Raw genomic sequence first — 21,555 nt, 5'->3', positions numbered from 1 at the left:
TGTTTACTATAGATTTACATTAAAATCACGACAATCTCACTCTAATGAGTCATTTTCCCATCTGATTTCTCATAAAGCCTTTTAATCTTTCAGTTAAGATAGCAACATCTCTCTCTATTGTGTAGAAAAGGGGTTGTGGGCCCAGAAACCGACCATATCGGAGGCATTTTCTCTTCCTCACAGAGCACATTCAACATTCATGCGGTGACCCATTTCATTAATGGAGAGGCCTTTTTCAGCGTGTCTTCCCCCATCTTCATCGGTTGCAGTCGCCTGCATAATGGGCCCTCCTGTCAGGGTTTCATGACTAATCCCCTCATTGACCTCCCCTTCACTTGCAGCCTCCACCACCTCACTGAAGATTTGGCAACTATTACAGGGCGGGGGAGACGTTGGCAACATGTGCATAGTCAATGACATCTGGAAAAACCTAACACACTCTTCTAAGACTGTTTAAACCGTGTTCATATCCAACTGCAGTTCATCAGGTACTGTTAGCAGACTGGTCTTATCAGTGTAGTTATTTTATTTCAAAGGCAGTCAGCTCACAGTAGAGATACCTTCCCCTGTCATTTGCCAGATTGTCATGTCAGTCATGTTCTGAATGCTGTTGGGGTCTTACCTTCCTGTCTTTGTTCCAGTTATCTGTTCCTGTGTCTGTCTGCCTGTAAGTCTACTATCACCATCTCCTCCATTAAAATCACTAAACTATTCCTGCATGCCTGCTCTGTCTCTGCATGTGGAAGCTCCTTCCTGTGCTCCATACACCAACCGTGACAATCTGCAAAAAACAAAAATCAGTTATTCAAACTTTAACCAAGTGTTTAGTTTCCAGACTCTAATCATACCTGATAATGTCATAGTATATTTGCCCCAACACAGTCATTCCCTAAATCTAACTATATGTGTTTATAAGTTACAAGTCAGATATTTTAGAAAAAGAATTCAAAAAGAATCAGCAGTGGACGTGGAAAAAAAAAACAACCTTTTTTTTTTGCAGTTTGAAGGTTTAGCAGAATTGTTCAATATTGACGTTAATGTACGGTGATGGGGCCGGTTTTTGTTGTAAAGCAATCTCCTTGTCTACTATAAAGCAATGAAGTTTGTAGAGGCCAATGACAGATGATATAATCTCATAATAGCTTAATACTTGTGTCTCAAAATTAATGTGATAGTGACTTGTTGATGTGTTGTGGGTCCTGAAACTAATGAACTTAATACTTGAAGCATAACCTTAGGGCTCAGGTTGAAAGGTGAAAGAAAGCAGTGTTGAACCTTATCAGAAATACCAAAAAAATGTTGGCCATCTTTCATCAGTCAGACGTCCCACTGAGACGGCCATATCGGCATGGGTGACATGAGAAGAGAGCCTCGTCAGTGAAGAAAACACCATATGGCAGTATTTCCCTCTCACAAGCTGAAGCAGATACAGCATTTTTAACAGTAGGACAAGTGTTGACACCGTCATACGGTTTCTGTTTGTCTAAATCAGCACACACACACACGCACACACACACACACACACACACACTGACAGTACTAACATGGTAAGATCCTAAACCTCCCCAAGCAGGATATTTGATTCTGATCTTAAGACGACAGGGGGGAGGGGTGAATAAAAACTGCTTGATAATGGGATCATTGAGTCATGAAAATCAATTCTGAGTGTGTTTTCTTTTGCGCAGGCCAATGAATGCAGGCGCTCATTATGCACGACCATCAGACGGTGCTATAGCCTTCGAGCAGAACAGGAGCGTACAATGGACCTGCATCTGACAATAGAGAAAAAGAATCACAGTCACACAAAGAAAAAGTGCTGTATTGAATTTTCCAGACCTTTGCTCCTTTAGCAAGGTAATGTAACCTACTGGAGCATGATGACTCAGTGGTGATGTGGTGTGATGACTGAGATGATGGTGATTATGATGTTAGGTGATGGTGATTAGTGTGTCTGGGCAGAATTCAATAAGGTTTGACTTACTGACCTGACCACAAATCACCTGCAGGGCCGTGTAAATTTGTGTCACTCCTGGTTTTTTAGCAGGTATGTACTGACACTGGTGCTGCAGCTGAGTCCATCTGAATAAACTGACAATATTTAAGACCTCCTCCTGAGCTGCTGAAAGTTAGAATCCTCGAGAGTTCTGATGTGGTCCATTCGCCACCTGACACCAGCAGTTTCTTGTGTTAACTGTAACATTCGAAATTGTGAAATGTGCCTTTAAGACATGTTGTGTTACCTAGAGAGGCGGCGTCATCAGCCCGGGCTTGTGTTCCCTGTTTGTTGAGCCACGAACTTTGCTGGAAATGGACGTCTGCTATTGAGTTCCTTTTATTTTCGCTCCTCAACTCCAGAGTAATGTTTTGGGAATGTGTGACCACTATTTTGTTCAAGTATGATAAGATAGAGCCGTCCAACCAGGCATGGTAAGATTGAAGAGTAGTAAGTTAATAAACAACGAGTTTTGTGGACGTCCCAGAGTTCGTTTGAACATGTGTTTTTGCCTTCCTCTCTTCTTCTCCGCATTCTCCAAACTGCTTCAACCCGAACACACAGACCCAAACGGTTATATAACACAGAAAATGTCTTAATGAAAGAGTTCCATTCAAAATGACACATTTATCAATCCTTCCTTTTCAGAAGGACCGGGACTGGCTCTTCCACTTTGTGTCATTATGTGAGAAATTACGCACAGGCTGTTGTCCTCTGACTTTCGTCCAGTTGTGTCAGTTCCTGTGAATCACTTGTGCATGTGTACACCATTTGGATACAGCATAGAAATGGCAGACTAACCACTGATAATGCAAACCACTATAAAGAGAGGTAATTTGTAACTAATTTGTGTAACTAGATTTAATGGTCACAGCAGAATCAATGGCAGTCATAAATAGTACAAAACATGGGCTTGATATGATGAAAATATTAAGGATTGTAATATTGAGATGGGTACTGTGCATATTTGAAGAGTTCTCTGCTGCTGAAACAGAAATACCAGTTTAAAAACATATGCTGGAATCAACTCATACATCTTAGTGTGAGAGGGACAGCTGTAGGGAGGACATTTTATTAAGCCCTTTCTTTGTTCTTTATAAGTGCAATCAGCAAAAAGGTCAGTGATTTAATTAAGAGGGCTTCCTGGAATTAAAAAAACCTTAATATGATTTTTTTGTGATTCTTAAACGTTCTTAAAATGGATAGACAACATGTTCATGTCCCTGTGTTGTGGTTCTCTGGTGCTGAATGAACAGCTCCCTTACAGTTCATTTTACACATACCTTTTACTTCACTGCACTTGTCTTTGTTTCTGACAATAACACAGTTTTCATTGTAATACAGTGTGTGTGTGTGTGGGTGTGTGTGTAACATAATGTCTCTGTCTGCCCAGTAAAACAACTACATGCTCCAACTTTTACACCTGTTTTTGCAGATGTTAAATAGCCTAAATTTCCTTGCTGCAATGTTCTGCAATGATAAATCAGTTTCTGTGAACATTCGCATACATTTTCATTACATCCTTCTACATTCCCAAAATTAAATACAGACAAATGCTGCCTCACTCACCAGAGTCTAGAAAACTGCTGCATTGACACTGTGTTGTGATTTTGTGGTGCTGAACAGACATCTCCCTTAAACTGCATACTATACTCTCACTGTAGAAAAACACACACACACACATATACACACACACACACAGAATTGCAATATATAAATTTGCAGCTGCTTTGCTGCTTCCCACACACATTACCCTACCCCTGTCTGACTCATTAGAGCCTAAAACTGCTGCAAATCCTAAGTAATTCAGGTCCATAAATACTGACCTGAAATGCACTTATAAGCAGCACAATTACAAAACCTACAAAATTTAACACACACACAAACCCAGTTCTTCCTTATAAGTGTCTCCTCATCTGTCTCTCACACACACTCACACACACACACATACCTGCACACCTTCCTTCAAGCGATTCTTTACATCTCATGCTGTTCTCATTAGTTACTGCGAGGCCGTGTAGCCTCTCATTTCATTTAGTTGAAATGTTGCCCCCTCTGGTCTGTCTGTTTTCAACACAGCAGCGAACACCGTAACCATGCTAATGAACCTCGTCCGAGTTTTAGAGGGAAAGGAGATCACTAAGAGTTAAACCCTCTTCTAGCTGGGAAGCTGCCAGCATTTCCTGTAATTACACCTGCTCTTTGGGTCCTACCCTGGTTTCAGATTCTGGCCCCTGGTGGGCGTAGCCATGGGAAATGTCTGCTCCAGACATCAGGATTAAGTAATAAGGGACAGTGTTATTGCTTGTGGTATTAGCAAGAAGCAACAACATAACAGAAGACAATTAAGGCTTTTATTATTTCCTATACCTGCTGCTTAGAGTTCATTGAGTTGAAGCAAATAGTGACACCAGTGTGAATCTATTCCTTTTTTTCTGTATAAATTTGAAACATGACACACACTCTTCATTTTGCTGCACTAGTTACATAAACTGGTGATGCTGAGTAGAAAATAGATGCCTCTTTGCACAGAAACAGCTTAGAAACAGGTTATGAATGAGAGAGAGGTCTGAGGTCTGCAGCAGTACACATGCGCTCTCTTTCTCTCTCTCATACACACAGAGGTCAAACACAGTCTAACCTCTGGCAGTCTCCGAACAAGCTTCTGACCCAAACTTATCAATGCTGCCTCATCTTTGGGGAGTTACTTCCTTAAATGGCTCCAGTCTGTGATGTCGCTTATGAAATGGCAAGATCAGTCATGGTCACTTCTCCACCTGGCCTCGCCTTGAATCTGTATCACACCATCCTCCCAGTGGTGGAGCTCTGTCACTCCTCTGCAGTGCATTTTCTGTCGCCAATAGTCTTTAGCTGAGAGCAGTATCAGTGAGGCCCCGCATGTCGATTCTATTGAACTGGCTTGGCATGTCAGAGGCAGTAAAGACCTCTTGATTGACTTCTGCTTGGATAGTATGTCCAACTCCATACATTAGTAATGCTTTTTTTTTACCTCAATGCAAGGAACCGGAGATGACCTGAACTAAAATGCTATCTTGGTAGTGTGTTAAAGAGAACTATTCATTGTTATCTTATTACATTTGCAGTTTATAATAAATTATTTTCAATGGAACAACAGAAACAAGAACCATTCATCAGCTCACCAAAACAATCATTAAAAAAACTTGAAGTGCTGCACTTTTGCTGCATCTGGGTCACTGTGTGTGCTTCTCTGAGACCTAATTGGCTACTTAAGCAGATCACTTTTCCATTATGTACCAATATAGCTTGGCTGCACAGCCAGACTGCAGCTAAGCAGTTATGACTGCAGCTCCTGTAGACACGTAACGCTCCTACATGTATTTTTGCATCTTTACAAACTGTGATGAAATCTGTCATTTGCCGTCTCTGGCCTTGACTCATTTCCTGGACTGACAGTGCACCTGTTATAAAATATAAACAAAAGAACACATGCACAACATCTGCACACACAGCATATGCACACAGCATGGCTGTTATCAGTGATTGTCTTGTGTTTTCTTTAAGTTTCCTGTCATCAGTTCAGGCTCAGAAGGAGCCCTGCACATTGATGGAGCTGTTTCTAATGTGACTGCTAAATACTCAAGAGGGCCGCGTGTGTAAACGTTGTGTATCATGTACTGAGGACTTTTAAATCGAACTGAACATGTTGAAGATATTTCATGTTTTCAAGTTTTGCACTGATATCCTACTTCTTACATGGTTAACCTGTATGTACCCACATATACCCCACTGCACTATATATACTGAACCAGTGTGTAATGTCTCTCCATCCACTGTCTCTGTAAATGTATTCTCTCAGACCAACTAACTGAGCCAAAAACCGACATTTAAGAGGAGGAATACAGACGATCTGCCTCCACTTTTTTCTCACTGCCTACTTTCCAGTGAGAGGAGAAGGAGAGATGGAGAAGAAGGATATAATTGGGGGGGGGGGTCCATCCCAAGAGAGCTAGTGCTGAGATCTCACTCACTTTCACTTCCCACAATGCATTGCAGACTGGGAGGAAAGAGGTAGACGAGGCAATTAGCAGTCAACATGTTAGCAGGCAGGCTGATTTACTTTAAACCAACAATGGCAGCAGCTGCAAGCAAGTCAGTGGGGAAGAGCCCAGTAGGGTATAACGTTATAGAAATGCGCGCGTGTGTGTGTGTGTGTGTGTGTGTCTGGGTGTGTTTGTGTGACAAAAATATTGCACTTTAAATTTCATTGTGTGTGTGCGTGTTGAGCTATTATCCATTTCACAGAGAACAAATCATCTGTGCATACATACACACACCATGCACACGCACACGCACACACACACACACACACACACACACCTTAAGGCCTTTTCCATGCCACTCCTGTGTTTCTATTTCATTTTCATCACGCATAATTAATCCAGTGTTCTCTGAACCACCCTCTGACCGCCCCGTACAACCCCTGGTGTGTTTTTGTTCATTTACAGCAGACACTGAATGCAGACATTGTGTAATGTTTATTAACCAAGTGTTTGATCCAATTGGCTTGCATATGAAAACACCTGGGTGTTAGATTGAAATTTAATTGCTGCTTCACTTAGTTAACCCACTTAAGGACCATGTTGAGTTCAGTCTGCTCAATTTGTTGCGATCAGCAGCTTTGTGTGTTGCGGATGTTGTGGGCTTGGATTGCAGATAATTACTATTAATTAGTGGCTGTTACATTTTGGCTTTGAAGCCACAACGAGCAGAATGGAGCGATACCGGGGAATGAACTTGGCTGAATGGAAGTTTGTCGATAATGGTTGAAGCAATATAAAAGAAAAAGGCATTTTCATGAAAACCAAGGCTTTATGTTGCCTTGTTTTTGTTTGTTGCTGGCATCATCAGTGGGAAGGCACAATATGTCGTCTGCACCCACAGTGTCAATCAGAATCCCATTACTGCAGAGGTCATAGCTTACCCGGAGCACTGTGTCTAAGTCTCAACAGGCTGCTCTGCTTGCATTTCCACCAGGATAAAGAAAAATAATAAATTTGCACCGAACAATATCGTCTGCCTCCCACATTTCAAGGAGAACTTTAAACCTTTGTTAGATATAAAACATGTTTGCTACTTTCAGAAAAAATAGAATCAAAACTTCAGTTTTTTTCCTCCTTTTTTTGTCAGTCAAGCAATTTAGGCTCATAGCCTCATGGGTAATTTTCTGAATACATATCAGGACCTTTAGCTCACAGGCAGTGGCTGGCACACTAAATCATACCTTGAGCAATATCACTCTGAGAGCACCACACAAAAATAAAGATGCCACAGCCCCATGAATATTTATGAATAGGAGATACTGGAGCAGAGTTAAAATGACAGACTAATAGGTGGATGCAGAAGAAAGATATGAAGAGAATGATACAAAGACGGATGGAAAGCCATGAGAAGACAACCCACTGAGCAGGCCCAACAGGAAATGAAGACAAAATATACTACACATGCGGAACCCTGGAGGAAATTTGCTATTAAAATGCGGTTAAATACACGTTTACTTGGCTCCTTCTGTGAAGCTGTTGTTGCTGGTGCAGCAGTGAGGGAGCTTCCCCTGGTCCCTACATTCAGGAGCCACTGCTGATTAGCAGCACAACAGTGCTGGTGGGCATGAGCCCCTGCAGGCCCCGCGTCTCCATCATTATGCCAACAGCACTATCATTTCTGGACAGTGATTAAAATGTTGGCAATGTTAAAAGAAGCTGAAGGTTAAACCACTAAGGGCTCCATGTGAAGTCATTCACACCATATCCCCAACCCACTTCTCTTACACACAAACATACACACACTAACAAGCCAGACCTTATAACAGAGAAGGTAAGAAAGGACCAGGCCTGTGTGGGACTTGATTCTAATGTCTTCTTGATTTTAGCTCCTCATGGACGTTCACTCAACTGGAACCAATTTTCCTCAATCAATCCCACGATGGCTCAGTGTCGACTGGATATTACTATGATAGCTGAAGCTGAAGATTTAATCCAGTGTTTCTAAAGAATGTCACAGTCAAGCTCAAAGTGCACTGTACGAGAGGCTCCAAAGGTGTGGTTGTGAAATGGAAAAAGAGTTTCTGCTTTTATTTATTAAAAAAAAAAAAACACTCAGCCAGCACTTTATTAGCAACACCACACTAATGCTGGGTAGAGCCTCCCTTTGCTCTAAAAACAGGCTCAGTTCTTTGTGGCATGGAGCGAGTGTACAGGTGTATTTTTTTAACATGGGAGCCTCATTATCTAAATTAGGCAATGGAAAACTGTTCAAGATAAATATTATGAGACATGTCACATGTTTGGATATGACCAGACAAACATCACTAAATACAGTCTCACCAGACACACATGGAGACTGTCTGCATCCTTTTTCTTTCCCTTCACTAAAAGTAACATTATTATCATTTTTATTATTAGAGGTTTTAATCTTTGCCTGAGGACACTGGCAGTAATATTAACAGTGTCATGTAGTTGAAAACCCTATTGTTAATCACGAGGGTCTCACCAGGATGTCTAATCTAAATCTTTTTATATCAGCCTTCAACATTTGTAACTAACTGCTTCACTGAAACAAAAAGAGTTGGTTGAGTCTCTGTTGGCTCAGAAGGCAGCGACACTACAGTTTGAGTGTTGGTCTAACTTGTTGCTAACTTGTAAATCTACCTGACGTCTGTTGCACAGACCAAGCATCAACCTCCAGGTCTCCAGTGAATAGCTAAAAGCTGCAGTTCCTCTAATGACCACTAGAGTCTGGCTCCAACAGTGAGTCTGTCCCCGTAGACTCCCATGTTCAAATGTCCAACTTTACAGCAGAAATAAACATGTTTACAGCCTGGTACAAAAACTGTTCTGGTCTCTAGATCTAATTTCCTCCTTCATGACAACTGTACTGCTCAATTTTATAGAACTCATCTTTAGTTACAGTCTAAGGTGCAGACTGTGGAACTGAAGTGTCACAGGGATCCAGACCCTGGACTTGTTGAATTGTTGAATCCGTCAGAACAAAAGCAAAGAATCTCGAAGGAGTTTTAAATCGAAAGCAACTGGACTTGGTTATTTGTCTAGGAAGACGTTTCACCTGTCATCCAAGAGGCTTCATCAGTTCTTTCTCACACCTGACCAGCCTGGTCATAACCAAGTCCAGTTGCTTTTGATTTAAAACTCCTTTGAGATACTATGACCTGGACAAATGAGAATATTCACAGGCCTAAAAGCAAAGAAGAGTTCCCCAGACAAACAATGGGAATCAGTGATTGGTCATTAGATACACACATTCAAAGCCATTCACACATCTGGCTGCTGATTGGTCAACTGATAAATAGTGACTCTTAAGAGAAACAGACTTAAGGTCCCATGTAGTCCCTGGATTTGTCACTAGGTGGATTTTTGAAAAACAGAAGGAGTCATAAAAGAAATATAACTGTTGTGTTGACAACACTGTAACTGCCTCCTCACACCGTCATCCCCTGCACCAAGCTAAGACACTCACACTGATATCAACCATCCATCAAGCTGCTGCTACAGCAGCGAACAAACGGACCCTCAACCTGTCAGAGTAATGGAGTGTTACCTTTTACACTACTTGGTACTGAAACAAGTCATCACACAGCTGTAAAGCATTACTGAGTGAAATCTATGATCATTGCTAAATAGAAATAAGGAGCCTAAGAAGCCTAAATGTTCTGTACATTCATTGCAGAACAAAGTCTGACGAAAGATTTCACAGCCTCTGAACTCTTTGAAACCAGGTGTTTTATCAACCTGGAGCTGGATCTAAAGTAAAACCAGCTATCGGACTCTAACCCAGTCACAGCACGCAGCTTTTGAATTTGGGGCAAACAGCAGTTTGAGTATCAAGGTCAAGAAGCAGTGAGTGGTTTAAGATTGTGCTTTTCCTCTAAATAATCATATTAATTCAAGGATCAAGCTAAGCTGTGGAGAAGCAGAATGGACAGGGTGATGGAGGCCAGCTGTCACTGGACTTTCTCACTGAGACGTTAGCAAACACAACTGTGGGTCTATCTGTGTCATCTCCCTCCTCAGCTCCTTCCCTGTGTCGTCCTCCCTCTGCTGTGAGAACCAGTGCAGAGCTGCCTTTCACCTGGCTCCCAGTCTCCAAAAGACAGAACAGCTGAATGGAAGGGCGCTCTCAGACAGGCTTGAATAGTTTTGTCTGCCTCTCTGCATTTTTCCTAAAATAAACAAACACATCCACGGCACCATTAATCTATGATGAGTCATGTCTGTTGGAAGTCAGATTTCCCGTCTTTATTTGAAGTTGCAGCCAGTGCTGGCATTGGCGCTGCATCATGACTCATGGTACGCTTTGATAACAGTAAGGTTATCTTATAGAATCATGTTTTAGTGTATGTCATTTCAAGCTCCAGCTCAGTTATTGTGTTAACGCTTGAAGTCAGTAGGTAATGGACAAAATAATTGAATACTGTGTGAAAAGGAGCGTTCTGTTCACAAGCCTACCGGTACATCTAATATTAACTAACCATTTAAATCCCACTGGACTGTCTTGAAATGAATTGTCCAAAGCTTTATCACAACCTTTTTCTGCACTCAGTCATGCTGTTGTAAAGTTCTTAAAAAGAGGTCTAGCAATTCAAACTTCTCTGTATTCCTCAGAGTACATTATGCTGCATGAGGATCATAAATTAATTTAACAGATAGCTATCCCCTCAGTACTCATCGAGCCACAGCAGAAAATGAACTTGCTGAGTTTATTGTTAAATGAAGGTTCTGGTGAGGAGGATGTGAATGAGGATTTAGTGCACCTTAAGGGAGTCCCTCCTTCCAGACTGAAAATATGCTTCTGAGTTCTCCTCTCATATTAATTTGTCTTGGAGACTGGAGCCTGTGCTCCATGCCGCCCTCTGGCTAACTCTGAGCTATTCGCTGAGAACGAAGCCTTCATTCTCCTTTGTCTTGTTCCACAGTTTAACTGGGCTTGTTTTCATCAGCCCTCTTTGTTTTGCTCTCTTCCCTCGTCCATCAACTGTGGCTGTACTACAATTATGCATCTTCCAGTGGGACAGTTAAAACTGAGCTGCTGTCCTGAGTGGGGAGGGCAGAAAAAGAGGCAAGGAAATACTGATGTCAGATTTGTTCTTGCAGTGGCTGCCTCCTTTTGAACTGGCTCCTCTTGAAGCTCGAAGATGAAGAAGCATCGAGCCGGTCTGACTGGTCCAGTGCCACCACCAGTCAAGGACATGCTGCCCTTCAGCAGGATTGTCCAACAAAATAAAAGCTGTCAGTTTTTCATTCAGTTCCATAAAATTCACTCATGTTGACATGGTTGTCCTTTTTCCTTCCCCTCCCCCTCCTGAATGCCCCCCCCCCCCCTTGACAGGTGCAAGTGCAACCTTCATGCCAACAGCTGTGTATATGACAAAGAGAAGTTGAGCTGTGAGTGTGAACACAACACCACTGGGCCTGACTGCGGCCGCTGTAAGAGGGATTACCATGGGCGAGCGTGGAGTGCGGGCTCCTACCTGCCCATCCCCAAGGGCACGGCTAATATCTGTGAGTACACACACACACACACACACACACACACACACACATACATACACAAAGACTAGTTAAAATGATTGGTCACATGGGAGAGCAAGAATTAGTATAGGTCTTAAAAATACAAGGTCTTGACATAATAATGAAGATTTCCTGTGAAATTTTGACTTTGAATAACAAAGGCATCTGCACAGACAAGTGATAACAGTTGAATCCCAATTAGCCGTGTCCTGTGTGTCATCTCTGAGAGTTCTGACGATCACCATGTTAACTGTGAGATATTGAGTTGTGAGGTTTGAAAGCATCATGAAGTAATTAACAATGTTTCAAAGAGATAAAAGACGGTAGTCTACTTTTGTAGTTTTGATATGTAATCTCTCCCATGGAAACAAATGTGTCCAAATTCAAGACCACAGTGTGATTTAGCTAAAGTGTTGTGACTTAGCCTATTCTTAAGTGCTAGAGTTGAAGACAACTAGACTGTCATCACCCGGATGACTGAGAATCTACACAGATGACTTAGCCTAATAAAACAGGGTTATTCTGACATAATGAATCTTCTTCAGAGTTGCTGGCACTGGAGAAACGTTTCCTAAATCATGTTAAGTTTTGCTAAATATGGGACAGTGCTGACTTATGGTGAAACCACACAGTGCAGCCAGTCACTAAACAAACTGGGCACACAAAGATCATAGTGCAAGTATTAAAAGAAAAGTCCATTACATTTTTGTGCTACTTGATACACAAAAAGTGTTAGTATCCAGCAGGTACAGCAGCTTATCGTACCTGAGTCCTATACCTGACCCCAGTGTCAACACAAGTTTAAGCAAAGACTGCTCAGTAGCATCTGCAGCAGCAGCAGGAGCCTTCCCATCTTCTCATCCTACAAAACACCTGTGACATCAAGTCAGTGCTTTGACTGACAAGACCTTGCACGCTCTCTCATCTGTGTGTGTGTGCAGTGTCGAGGTTTTATTTTACGTTACCTTTCAATTTCAAGTTTTTGTAACTTAGATTCAACAGGGGATGTGACTTGTAGACCTCATGAAACAGCTACATGAAACAGCAGTAACTGTCAACAGCAGTAACTGAGCACAATATTCTAGGGATGATTATTTATGACTGCATGATTTTAGGTGTTTTTTTTAAATAATTTTTTTAGTATTTTTTTAGTATTTTTTTATAATCTTATGACTCTGTCAAATTCAGAGTGTAAAAACCTGTGTTAAACAACTAGAATGGACAGTGTGTAGCAGATGTTTTGCTCTTCCAGCTGCAGGAGGAGGGGCACTGAAGTCCAAGATTTTCCACTGAAGCCTTTTTTTTAATTTACAAGAATTATTTTTGAAACCCCAGAATTTTGGGCACTGTTGATGTAAATCAACACAAATCAAAGCTGAAACTTGGTACTATAATGTAGAATCTCTTATTTTATTTCAAATTGAAAGTGCTGAAGCTCAGAGCCTGAAGAACAAAAAATGTGTAGCTGTCCAAATACTTATGTCCTGCTTTCCTGTTCGTGGTTGTAAACAGTGATGAGAGACAGCACCAGTGACTCCATCATGCAGTTCTTTCACTCCAGGAAGAAACAAGATAGAACATAGGTACCACCCCAACAAGCATGTATGGTTCCCAGTCATCATCACTGAGAACACCCCTGGTCTATAATAATAAACCTACTCCATTACATCCATGTGCAGTGGTCATAGTTCCATATATGATCCATCCATTTGAACTAGCAGCAGACTGCTAGTACTTTGCACTTACATACTAAATGTGTTAGAGCTGAAGAATAAGGTTCTCCAGCTGCAGCTGCTCTGTTAATGTAGGATAGAATTATAATTTGCTCCCACTTTAGCTGAAGAAAGTGTTCCAAGTCCTTTTGTCTTATGTCTTGTTGGTGATGTCACATTGTGTGACGTCATCCTGGGCTCTGGCGTGCCTCTCTTCATGTGGGCCTATATTTGACATATTAACAGATTTGTTCTTTGGAAGCAAAAGCAAATGATTCATCTTCATGTTCACATTTTCTAATTGTTTTGGCTCCACTAATTCAACTACCTCCACTGCTAAATATGTTCTGTCTGCTGGGTGCGACAGTGGGATTTGAAGCTCTGCAGTGTAACCTTCTTAATTGTATTCTTGCATGACATTGTTTTCATGAATGAAAAAAACAGAGCAGAACTGGGATCTTGTGTGGCGATGTAGGGGTTTTGTTCATGTTAATGATCACGTCTCATGAACACACAACTCCTCACAAACAGGAGTCTCCTGAATCTGACTCATCAGCAAATCTAGGAGAGATTTAGGATAAGAATATGAATGAGACCCAGTGTTTGTGATGTTGGGTTATAGATCAACTTACCTTGACTAGAAGGAAGACAGCTTTTCACAAGCCAAGCAAATTTATAATATAGAACTATATTATAATCTCCATTTCCTGGTTTTCTTTAGAACACTCGTTGTTTATTTCGATCCCTAACAGAAAAAGCAACAGCTGCTCCTCCATAGTGTCACACAGTCCTCTCTGCATGTGATCCAGGTGTAATGCTTCACATGTAGACTTTGCAATATTTGTTAATGGCAACTAGGGGTCAGTGAATGAGTGGATGAATGGGTGGATGGGAATTTATAGCTTTCTCATTTAACATAAAAACAGTTAACATCATCCAGGTCTTGTTCTCCTCTCCGGTGAGACCACATGAAGACAGGGTCCACCGTAGTGTTCCTTCCATATATCAGCTGAATCAGCAGCGTGATGAGTGGCAGGGCAGTAAGTCTGAGTGTGCAGGCATTAATTTAAAAGCCCCAGTTTCATCCCCCTTGTCTCCTTATTGCTTCCACTGTGATTTCTGCTTTTCTCAATGGTGCTCGAGGACTCTCAGCCACCGGCTGACGACTTATTCTCCCTCCCAGAGGATCAGCGTTATGAGAGTTAGGCAGGGTTAGTGAAATGGCCGTCCCCAGAGCCCAGATTGACAGCACATTATTAAAAAAGGTGACACACACACACACACACACACACACACACACGCACACACACACACATACACATACACATGCACAGGTGCCCATCCTTACCTGCACACACACACACACAGTATTCACACATTGACACAAGGACACAGACACATGCACACACACCCCCTGCAAGTGATGAAAAACAGTCTTAGTATAAAGTGCATTATTATACTTTGTCTTGGAGGTGAAAAAATCCATAACGTAATAACACTGTGAAAAATCTATAGGAATTCAAGGCGATCCCCCCTGAATAGAAAAAAAACACACAAGGCCGACAGAAAAAAATGCACCTTTGTGCTGTTTTGTAATTTTCAAGCTTATTCAACACCAATTCTAAAAGTCTCCTTCCCTCTCAGTGTTTTCTCCGAACCCAGTGAGCATATGGCAGCTCCACAGACACAAATTTGTCAAAGATGAAAATTTAATTAAGATTTAATTTCTTTTTACTATGCCCATCAAGTCGTCTGATGAGATAAGGAGATCGATGAATCATCATCAGGAGGGGGTGTGGAGTTGGGCGGGATGATATGTCGTATTACAGTGGCACTGTGTTGGGAGCAGAGAAGAAGAACAGAATTTAAAAAGCGATAAAGAAAGAAAAGGATGGCAGAGATAGAAGAAGGGGAAGTGGGCATCACTCTCTGCCACAGCTAACTCAGCCTTCTGTGGTGGCTCTGTCTCTCTCATTTTTCCTCTCTAGCCCCCCCTCCACCGCCAACCCCCACACTCTTGCAGCCTCACTCATTCTCGCTTCCTCCCTGTGTGGAGACAGAAGGAGAGGGATCAGTTTGAGAATTAACCATGGCAGTTCATTTCACTGTAGGTCTGAGGGATACTGAGGGAGATACAGGGCAGGGGGGGTGGGCAGAGTTGGATGGCCTCTGAAAAGTTCATTTCAAATAGTGAAAATGTATCCTGAATGTTATATTGAAGGCAAAATCCTTAAATATACTGGATTACTGGAATATTGTAATTGAAAATAGAACAAAGACAACATATCAAATGTTAAAATGCTGAAAATATCTGCTCAATTTGAATTTGATGCCAGCAAGACATTTCAAAAAAGTAGGGAAAGCAGCAACAAAAGACTGGAAATATCTCACAACTAATGAGGTTCATTGGCAACAGCTCAGTAGATGATTGGGTATAAAAAGAGGCTCCAGAGAGGCAGAGTCTCTGTGCAGTGAAGATGGGGAGAGGTTCACCACTCTGTGAAAGACTGTGTGGGCAAAGAGTGCAACAGCTTAAGAATAATGTTCCTCAACGTAAAACTGCAAAGAATTTGTGAATTTCAGCCTCTACAGTTCATAATATCATTAAAAGATTCAGAGAATCCAGAGAAATCTCTGTGAGCAAGGGACAAGGCTGAAAACCAGTATTGGATGGTCGTGATCTTCAGGTCCTCAGGCAGACATTTGATATGTTGACTTTGTTCTATTTCCAGTTAAATATTGGTTTACATGATTTACACACACAGTGTCACAACTTTTTTGGAAACAGGTTTGTAAATGTTTTTGGATAAAATCACACTGACATGAAAAACTATGACAGAATAATAATTTGAATAAGACAAAAAATGTTCAGCCTAGTTCTAAAAACTGAAATGATATTTGGTCAGTGCATGTGGAACCTAGTCGATACAACTGTCCTGTCCATCTCAGTCCAAATAGGACAGAGGAGGGGCTGATTCTCTGAAATGTCACCTGACTTGATCACAAAGTAGCCCAAATGATCAAAACCTGTTTATCCAACAAATGAAATAAAACATAATAAAACCAATCTGTGAACATTGTTTAAGACATTACTGACTCACTGAGCCATGACACACCCCACATTGTTGGGTTTGTGTTTTTTTAATAGAATTTGTTGTCAGGGAGATAACTTGAATAATGCAGCTGTGGTACATCTGGCTCCATCAGCAGACTAATCCAGAAACAAGGAGCTTTATAATTTGAAGCTGCTTGACAACATTTTCATTTATTACAAGTTTTAGTATAATGTGATGTTAATATTGTTTATGTCTAATTGTTCAGCAGACTAATGAATCAGCCACATGCAACTTCACAGTTAAATCTCCAACTGAAACTGCACACTGACTGACATCCAGGACAAAGGTTTTTTTAATGTGCAAATGACAAAAATTCACCAGTGAACAACCTGGGATTGTACAAGAGGAAAAAGAAAAAGAAATCATAGTTCATGCTGCTGTGGGCGGGGCCACCCGCTAAAACATGTTTTAACCACTTTTTAAAAATACCCACTGGAAAAAAAAACAAGATTAGTTGAAGTGTTTTATTTCAATATGTTCAGCCCTTTATCTTGCCATTCTACAGCGCTTTAGTTTGGAACTACATTTTTTCAGCCGTTGAACTTCTGTTTCGTACACACAAAAATAAATAAAAACTTTATTGATCCATTTATCTGAGTTTGTCTCTGTTTGACAGCAAGATAAACAGGTGAAAATATTCTAAATAAAGTGAACACTTTAACTGAAACTGTGTTTTTGCGGAAGGCCCCGCCCACAGCAGTGCATCACTCAGCTCCTGCTGCTTCTCTTAACTGGAAACATGCTGATCTGAATCTTCTGCAGGTAACACACTGACGATAGATAAATACTCCACAAACCCTCACCTTTGATAACCACAACTACCCTTACTATGATGTAGGAGTGAAACAGTTTCCTTCTTCTTTTCCATGTAACTGTCTCCAGGAAAAAGTCCTCATTTGTTCCGTTTGTATCCTGATAAGAAGAATAGATTTCCTTGTCAGGCCAGGATTAGGAAACACTTGTTCAGATTTAGCTGGAGCCAGCCTCAGAGTTTATGGATCTCCTTTGATCAAAGCAGTAAAAGACATGGACATGCAGTGGATTTCACTGGAATGATTCATCCTCTGCCTGGAAAGAAGATCCACATCAGTCCTCCTCCATCCCACTGAAAAATCCTGCATCTCCTGCATCCCACATGAAAAGAAGCAGGGGGTGGCAGTCACAATAACAACAAATATAATTTTATATGACTTACAAATTGCATTTTTCAGCTGTTCTCTAATTACTGAACGTTAATGCAGAGCTCACAGATGCTTCAGCCTGATTATCAGTCCTCCATTCCAACTGCGAGCTGCTGATGATACACACACTCTCACACATAGTGCCTCACACTCATTTGCACAGACGCACACGCACACATTTAGATTTTTCTGATTAATCTTCCCTCTTGCAGAGGAAGTATATACATATTTCAATGGTAAGACCAAATCCCAAAGGAACTGGTAATACCACTGTGTAATAAATCTCATTCCTTTGTGAGTGAACACAAACAACATTACTATATTACTATATAATGGTAATGGTTGGTGTATATGGTTGCTGTATATATATATATATATATATATATATATATATATATATATATATATATATATATATATATATACCCGGAATTTTGCTCCTGAGGAATTCAATCAGGTTGCATGCCGTGTGCTTGGTTTTATATATATATATATATATATATATATATATATATATATATATATATATATATATATATAAGATATGTTGCTATGATGTTATGCCAGTGACAGATTCAGAATTGACTGGAATTTAAATGGTTTTCACAAACATAAAACAATCTGCCTTCAAAAATCTTTTTTTTTAAATGTATTATAGCCATTAAATAGTTAAATGAGGCCTGTGTAGCACATTACTAACTAATGCATCAGTGTAATCACATTACTCTACTCACAGTTTTACTAATGAAGTGCTAGTGCAACACTAATGGAATCACATTACTGTTATTAAATTGTTGAAAATATCAATACATACAGCATGTCCCATTTATTTAAAGGTGCTTAATGTGAGTGTCTTTAAATCTAAATTCAGCTTATGACTTTTTCACAGCTCCTCTGTTTATTCACTTAGTGCCATGTGTTTATGGGTGTACATACATAAACATGCTTGCTGTGCACACATAGCTTCACTTCCACCCTCACCCACTCATTTCTGCTTTTACTCCTTTTTCCACAGCTATTTGAATTTCCATTTTATCCCCATTCTCTTTCTTTTTTCCTCTTTAAAACTCATCGCCTGTTGTTTTGCATCCTCTCATTCTGATGCTCCTTCTGCCCTCCTTCCACACCACCTTTTTGTCTTTCTCTTCTTCTTCTTCTTCTTCTTCTTCTCTGCCTCCGCCTGTTTTTGCTCCATCTCTTGATTTATTTCATGCTCGTGTTCTCTCTCTCCCCCACAACACCCCCAACCACCCCAGAGACCAAGCTTGTTTACTCTGTCTTTTCCACATCTCGGCTCTGTGTGGCTGTGACGGTAATCTTTCTTTCAAATATTTGTTTCTTCCATCTCCAGATTTTTTTTTCCTGCTTCCCCCGTTGCTGCCACCACCGATGTACACCTCATTCCATCCCTGAAACCTTAAACTGTGCTACTTCCAACTTGCTCCTGGGCACTTTAAGACTTGCCACCTTCAATACAGATCTACACATTAAGAGCAAGCGAGCGAGTGAGCCGGCCACTCTGGCAAGGCAAGCCGTAATTTTGCTCCTGAGGAATTCAATCAGGTTGCATGCCGTGTGCTTGGTTTTGGCAGCCTTTCTGCTGCTAACCAGTTAGCAATGCCTGTCACCATCACTGGGCTCTACATAGCCAAACAGCTCCAGATGATGATGGATTGCTATAAAATGATGGCAGCCAGGGAAAGTAATTACCAACTTTGCTTGCTGTGGAAATTCAGCAGATAAGCTCCTTTCCAGAGGAGTCCAGGTAACGCCAAGTCAAACAGGTGAGACACATCGAAGGTGAACACAGAATGCATTCACTGACAAAAACAATGTAATGACACCCACAGTCACACACACACACACACACACCATGGAGGAAATGGGATGTATGCCAAACAGTTAAAGCCCATAGATCCATGGTAGAAGATTTCATCATGGGTTTCTAATAATCTATTAGAGTGATGGTCCTGGATGGCTGACAACTGGAACTGAACCACTGAACTATGAACATCAAGCGGTGGGACTAACCGTGCTGCTCTGTGAAGTGACATTTATTGTAAAACAGCTGACGCCCCTCATGACTCTCTACTGGATTTTTATGCCCATATTTGTGTGTATGTGTCGCATGTGTCCCCACGTGTGCACAGATCATGTTCAGTGAATCACACACGCCTTCTGAGATCATGTTCACCACACTGCAGCTCACAACCATGATCCCTGCACAACTCATAGAAATCAATGGAGCACACTGTCAACATAATGCTCTTCCTGTGTGATAGGACGAAATTAGATTGCAGCCGTGCCTCGTAATGGCAGGGCCAGGCAGGTGAAGGGGATGGGAAATGATGGTGATTGAAAATTAATCGAATGACCCGACATGGGATCCTGGACATCTGCTCGAACCCCACAGGTTGTTCATAAAGCGGCAAATAATAATCCTGACACGCCATCGGTGTTCCAGATCATGACCTAGAAGATGAGGTTATTTGGCTCCAAACTCAACAGAGTGACAAAGTGTAATTTGTCAAATAAGCAGTCACTTTGACTAACACTTGTGTGTATCATGTTAGCATGATTAAATATTACAGGTGCATCATATTTACCTCAGGACAGGTAGGGACAACATACTGCAGTACAGAATGAATGAAAGTGCAGCAGCTATTTTGCAATGTGTAATTAAAAAGAGTATATTCTTCATAAGGTGTGAAGGGTTCAGCTCACCCCTCCAGTACATCAGTGTACTGATGTGTCTGACACACAGCATCATCAGTGTGAACATTTTTCAGCACGTTATGAAGAATTTTCTCTCTGCTCAAACTGTGAATTTACAGTTCACAGTACAGATGTCTGCATAATAACAGGAGCAAGTCACCTCTCGCGCTCTGGTTTTATATTTATATCCCTCTCCAGTTAATGTAGTGGGTCCCTTGCTAATCTCCCAGAATGGATGTAGATAGTGCCTGTGTATTATTGCTCTGTCAGCTACTTAACTGGGCCCTTTTTAGCACGACTTTGCTTTTTTTTTCTTTCTTCAGTTACAGAGCTGAAACAGTTTGTGAATAACTGGAGGACTGTTTTAAATGTATGTTTGGCTCAGCAGTGTATGCATAAATAAAATCCATGTCTGCTATGATAATGCAGATTGACTCATTGTAATGTAACTATGGTAATAATGAGGGGAAATTTGGTTAGTCCTGGTATTATACAGGTATGATAAGGAAATATTAAGATAACATAACCCTGTTTAACTCAGTATGTTTTAACTTTTTAACATTACTGGAGAAATAACATTTAAGATAAGGACTAACTAACCTATCATCACCTCAGGTCATGTTACTGCTGTTGCTGTACTATCAGGACAAAGCCGCTAACTTGACCCTGAACTCTGATACCATTTTAGTTGTGAAAAGACTTTTTTTAATGTCTCTCCACAATGAGCCCCCCTCCCCATGGAGGTAACATTACCACTCAGTTACTGCTGTGAGCAGTAAGCTAGTTAGCTCTGCATGTTAATGATTACATTTGAGCAAACACACGTTGAATTCAGTCATTACACTTTTGCTCTTGTGTGTTTTTTGTTTTAGAAAGGTTAAAAAAAGATGCCCCCCGCCCCCAAACGCTCACTATGGCCATGCACAGTACCTGGGGTTATTACAGCTGCTAAGCTATGATTAGACAAATCATGATTGGGGGAGGCCAATTATATATCACATACATACATTTTCCTGTAGTGATCTCCTTACCTAAATTGATTACACATTTAATCACACATGATTAGTGATATTGGTTTATGCAGTATATTAATATCCATATATTCTTGGTTTTTAGTAAGAATTTTCAGCTCTACAAAGTTGTTTCAAGTGAGATTCTGTTGTTATTCAGATCTGCTAGTTTCTTTAGCAGTTAGCAATGATTGCTCTCTCTCTCTCTCTCCGCTCAGTGTGTTTTATGTTTAGTTCTTCCTCTGCCTCCTCAAGTAATAATGTT

At 40.9% G+C, this 21,555-nt stretch overlaps 1 protein-coding gene across 13 annotated transcripts in view; it reads left to right on the top strand.

Annotated features, from left to right (window-relative positions):
• The window catches only part of ntng1a (netrin g1a), a 103,976-nt gene that overhangs the window by 62,952 nt on the left and 19,469 nt on the right, over nt 1-21,555 (top strand). For all 13 annotated transcript variants that reach the window (XM_071485852.1, XM_071485843.1, XM_071485853.1 and 10 more), the window contains exon 4: nt 11,375-11,547. In XM_071485852.1, coding sequence (XP_071341953.1) covers nt 11,375-11,547 — 173 coding nt within the window. The remainder of the gene's footprint in view (nt 1-11,374; nt 11,548-21,555) is intronic.

Source organism: Trachinotus anak, unplaced genomic scaffold (assembly GCF_046630095.1).
Source record: "Trachinotus anak isolate AG129_WGS33_773 ecotype Australia unplaced genomic scaffold, CSIRO_AGI_Tana_v1 ptg000009l, whole genome shotgun sequence".
Lineage (NCBI taxonomy): Eukaryota > Metazoa > Chordata > Actinopteri > Carangiformes > Carangidae > Trachinotus > Trachinotus anak.
The sequence above is the reverse complement of the archived record's forward strand: the minus strand, read 5'-3'. Positions and strand labels throughout refer to the sequence as shown.